The sequence below is a fragment of the Sinocyclocheilus rhinocerous genome, unplaced genomic scaffold (assembly GCF_001515625.1).
Source record: "Sinocyclocheilus rhinocerous isolate Xijiao unplaced genomic scaffold, SAMN03320098_v1.1 scaffold642, whole genome shotgun sequence".
Lineage (NCBI taxonomy): Eukaryota > Metazoa > Chordata > Actinopteri > Cypriniformes > Cyprinidae > Sinocyclocheilus > Sinocyclocheilus rhinocerous.
The window spans coordinates 1,918,293-1,922,639 of NW_015626390.1; the positions used below are offsets into that span (position 1 = coordinate 1,918,293).

General features: G+C 36.6%; 2 protein-coding genes across 3 annotated transcripts in view; one reads left to right on the forward strand and one right to left on the reverse strand.

Annotated features, from left to right (window-relative positions):
• Positions 1-2,960, reverse strand: part of LOC107713854 (isopentenyl-diphosphate Delta-isomerase 1-like) — a 14,948-nt gene extending 11,988 nt beyond the window's left edge. The window contains exons 1-4 of one of the 2 annotated variants that reach the window (XM_016519497.1): positions 2,661-2,960; positions 1,987-2,138; positions 1,771-1,863; positions 597-727 (exon numbers count right to left, since the gene is read on the reverse strand). In XM_016519497.1, coding sequence (XP_016374983.1) covers positions 597-727; positions 1,771-1,863; positions 1,987-2,128 — 366 coding nt within the window. In that variant the 5' untranslated portion in view covers positions 2,129-2,138; positions 2,661-2,960. The remainder of the gene's footprint in view (positions 1-596; positions 728-1,770; positions 1,864-1,986; positions 2,139-2,660) is intronic. The other variant, XM_016519505.1, reaches the window with a different exon arrangement.
• Positions 2,961-3,811: 851 nt separating this feature from the next.
• LOC107713999 (WD repeat-containing protein 37-like) overlaps positions 3,812-4,347 on the forward strand; it is a 42,478-nt gene continuing 41,942 nt past the window's right edge. The window contains exon 1 of the mRNA XM_016519691.1: positions 3,812-4,104. The gene's annotated coding sequence lies outside the window, so the exon portion shown is untranslated. The remainder of the gene's footprint in view (positions 4,105-4,347) is intronic.

Below are 4,347 nucleotides of genomic sequence, written 5' to 3' on the forward strand. Positions count from 1 at the left end.
CGGGAGCTGATGGCAGGGGGCGGGGGATATTTGATATTTGTCAATGTGGATATTGTGGATGAGTTCTTCTGTGTCATCATGTTCTATTAGTTCTACAGCTTCAGTTTCGGAACTTTCATGCTTAGTAACACATACAGCTGTTCCCTCACCACAGTGCAACAGTGAAAAGGGACCCCTTTCAAACAGTGTCGCGTTCCGAACGTTGTTTAAGCGACATACACCGGTATTGCGGTATTTTAAAAATTCATATCATAACAAAAATAAACACCGGTATTTGGTATGAACCGGTATACCGCCCAGCACTACTTTTACTGTACTTCTGATCACACTGTAAAAAAATGTGCAGTTCTTCCTCTGCATTTTTGTCATTTTCCAGTGCATGTTTAAAGATTCTTAAATCAAGATACATTTACTCGAGAATCAAACTGATAGAAGATAAGAAATCTTGTTTTCTGAGTGAGTTGATGAAGGAAAAGACGACATTTTTCAGCAATACACACAAGATTTAATGCCATGACTATGAATTGAAGACTTTCTGCTTGCTTTAAGACTCAGTGCTTCACGAGGCTTCATTTGCCCATCACTGGTCTCAGTACCTGATCGGTGGGAACGCCGAGCTCAGCTTGCAGGCGTCTCTGTGCGGCGCGGCGGACCCCGATGGCGTCCTGCTCCTCCAGTTCACTGGCGGTGTGGAGAGGGTGACTGCAGCAAGTGTTGGTAAAACAGCCTGGAAAAGCATATCAAACAAGCTAAACTTTATTTCAGCTTATGGCAACATTTGAAAAAGAATAACTACAGCTCTAAAATCTGATCGGATGAGCCATATTTAATTTATGCTCACCTCTCCGTATTCTTTATCAGAAAGACCAGATACCTACAGCACATTACTTGTTGGACAAATTAGTTATTGTGATAATTATTTATACATTGAGGAATGTATTGAACATTGATGTTTTTGGCATATCGCCAACATTTTATAATAGCGAGGCTTAGGCTATTAAGCCATTTTGTGCTATGTCTAAGTGAAAACCAACGGTTTGATGGAACAGAGAGCGAGTACTTGGGGTCAGATTTACTCAATTTAGCATTAAACCGCAGTCCCATGAAAGTACAGATGGGAGTGGAAACTCCTACAAATGCACATGCAATACGTCTTTTCATCGCTCAGTGTTACTGTGTGTCTTGAAAGTAGTTTTTTTTAATGCCAAAAGAGGAGTTGTGCTGGTCTAAGCTGGTACTAAATCTGGCCCTCAGTGTCTTCCTCAACAGTCGTGCTACTATTTGCCATGTAATCACACATTTATGAAGAAACCCCCCTTACAAAATTAGTATTTAATTTCTGTGAAGAATTAGGAAATGAGAAAAAGCATCCAGTGTTGTTCACGCGAACTAAAACGAAAACTAGAAAATCGGTTTTGGTAATTGAAGTAAAGCTGAGATATTAGTATTTGATTTCTGTGAAGAATTAGGAAATGAGAAAAAGCATCCAGTGTTGTTCACGCGAACTAAAACGAAAACTAGAAAATCGGTTTTGGTAATTGAAGTAAAGCTGAGATACAAGTAAATATAAATACTAGATGAAAAACTTTGGAAATGTTGCCTAAAACATTAAAATGACTAAAACTACAATATAAATACATTAGTTTAGATAGAAATACTGACAAAAGCACATACTACGATTAAACCAGAAATTATAACAGCTAATACTAGTAGATAATTAAAAACAGGAATAAATAGTATATAAATAACATTAAAATACCAGTGACACACCTGGAAAGGTGATTTTGGCATTGGATCTCTGCTGAAGGAGCAGCTTTTCCTCGCTGTTAAACAGGAAAACACTGAATGCTCGGTGCAATAATCCTGTCAGTGAGGAAGCAAGGAAATCATCTAATTGATGACTTGCTTTATATATTCAACACTAAATAAATAGTAAAGTTTGTTAACATGCACATGCATTATAATCAACAGTAAAATATCATGCACCTTTATCAATATTTGAGTTGAGATGGCAGTTTTTCTTGCTGTCAGCTCCAATCTTCCGGTCATTGTCGTCGATGAGGATGCACATCTCTGCAAGCAACTGCACCTGCTTCTCATCCAGATGATCCGTGTTAATCTCCGGCATCCTGACCCCACTGCAAACACACAGACTCTTTCACCTTCACACTAAAACATGCTTTATAATGCACACATTCCACATAATAATTATTAAACAAATAGAAGACAATTGCTCCAAAACAATCTAAAACAAAAATGTACTGTATATAAATAATAAGGCATTTTGGTAAACTGATAACAACATTTAGAACATACTAACACATATACTTAATTGTTTAATAACTAAATAATATAATGAATAATAATATTGTTAAATATAAAAAAAAATATTAATTAAATAAATAACACTGAAACACATTTACACTTTAAAAAAAAGTTTAACATATTAGTCAAATAGCATAGACGTAACAGTAAAGAACGTAAACATAATAATAATAAACGACACTTAAATATTTTACAATAATTATTACAAAAGAAAAATCGAGAAATATTAGTTTAGCATAGTGCTAAATTATAAGGACACATTAGTTAGGCCCTGTAAGATCAGTAGCAGATAAAGTGAATTGTATAAATGTTGTGAAGATGTTCGCTGCACTCACCTGTGAAGCTTTGTGTGCTGTGGCGCAGGTAGATGCAGAGCTCGAGCTCGAGCAGCGGCTTTATTTACTCTGACGAGCCGCGCAGCCGCTGATCTGCGCACCGCCCATAACACCCGCGCTCCGCACTGACCAATCACAGCCCAGCTCTACCAACACGCCATCACACCACGCGCTGCTGCGCTTCTGCTCTACAGTTCAACGATAACGATAAAGCAGCGCTTCACAAACTCACGCTGCAGGAGTGCTAATGCTCGAGTCTTTATTAGCGCACGCACAGCGCTAAACTGATCACTGCTCAAGTCTGACGATCACACCGATTTCCGCCTACAGATGACGTTTCATGCCAAGGGTTTTGATTGGTTGTTGGGGGTGAAGCCGTCCTCGGATTGGTGAATATTCACCTAGGCTGTCTTCCGGGTGTGGTTGACGGGAAAGGCCTAGGAAAATCAAGAAATTACATTAAACGAAGTAAAGGCTTTTGCATAATATTAATTACAGTAATGTAACTGTTAACAGTTATACGGGAAATAACACATTTTAAGACAATTTAAAAAATCAATCAATAATAATAATAAGAATAACAATAACAATAACAACAACAGCAACATTAATATTATTAAAAAAATTAAATATAATAAAAATAAGGCTATATTTTTCACATTAAATATTTGGAACATGATATCAAATACAGTAATTTATTGTTTAACAGTTATACTGGAAATATCAGCACACAGATACACAATTAAAAACAATCAAATAAATACATTTTTAATAATAATAATAATAACATTTAAAAGATATTTAAAAAATACAGTCGTAATCAGTAATTTAACTGATGTCAATTTAATAAATACATACATAAATATTTCACGAGAGATTGTATTTTCATCTGACATCTCATGTAATCGATTTTTTTTCGCATTTAGTTGACTGTTTAATATTAAAAATAATTTGTATTAGTACACATAGCTTCCATATGTGACCCCAAAATAATTTAGTAAATTTCCCTCTGTTGTTTGTGTATGTTATTACATAAAGGCAATGTAAAATTTCACTGTAATCTGAATGATCCATAATTTAATAATTATGATTTGTTTACAAATGTAGTTGCATATGTGTATTTGTAGAGAGAATCTATGCGTTTTTAGTATTAATACATACCGGTGGGTGGAAAAGAAAATTCAAGTTGAGACTTTAATTATGAAGTTTTACATCCGGTCGGAGGCCCGTCTGATCTGTTGTCATTTCCTCTTGCTTCACACTCTGCTGACAGTGTCGGGTTTGATAAAAAAAAAAAAAACATCAAAGTGTGAAAATCCCGGTGAATTAGTTGACAGCATCAGCAGTGTGTGTTTGTGTGGATCATGCTGCAGGACTCAAACACACAGCGTATCTCCATCAGCGACTGACAAACGCCCTCAGATCATCTGAAGCGGTCATAAATGTGAGTATTATTGAAAGCAGAGGCGCTAGTGTTTGTCATAATGGAGGATTAGCTGCTAATCAGGTGAATTACACTTTATCATCATACAGCCGCTGACAGACACACATGACGGCGCTGGGTTAGTGACTCATAACGAGCAGCGTGTTTTACTGTGTTAGTGCTGTTTTAACCGAGCAGGCCAGCTGACCTTGCCTCAAACTGCTGTGTGTGTGTGTGTGTATGTGTGTGTGTGTGTGTGTGTGT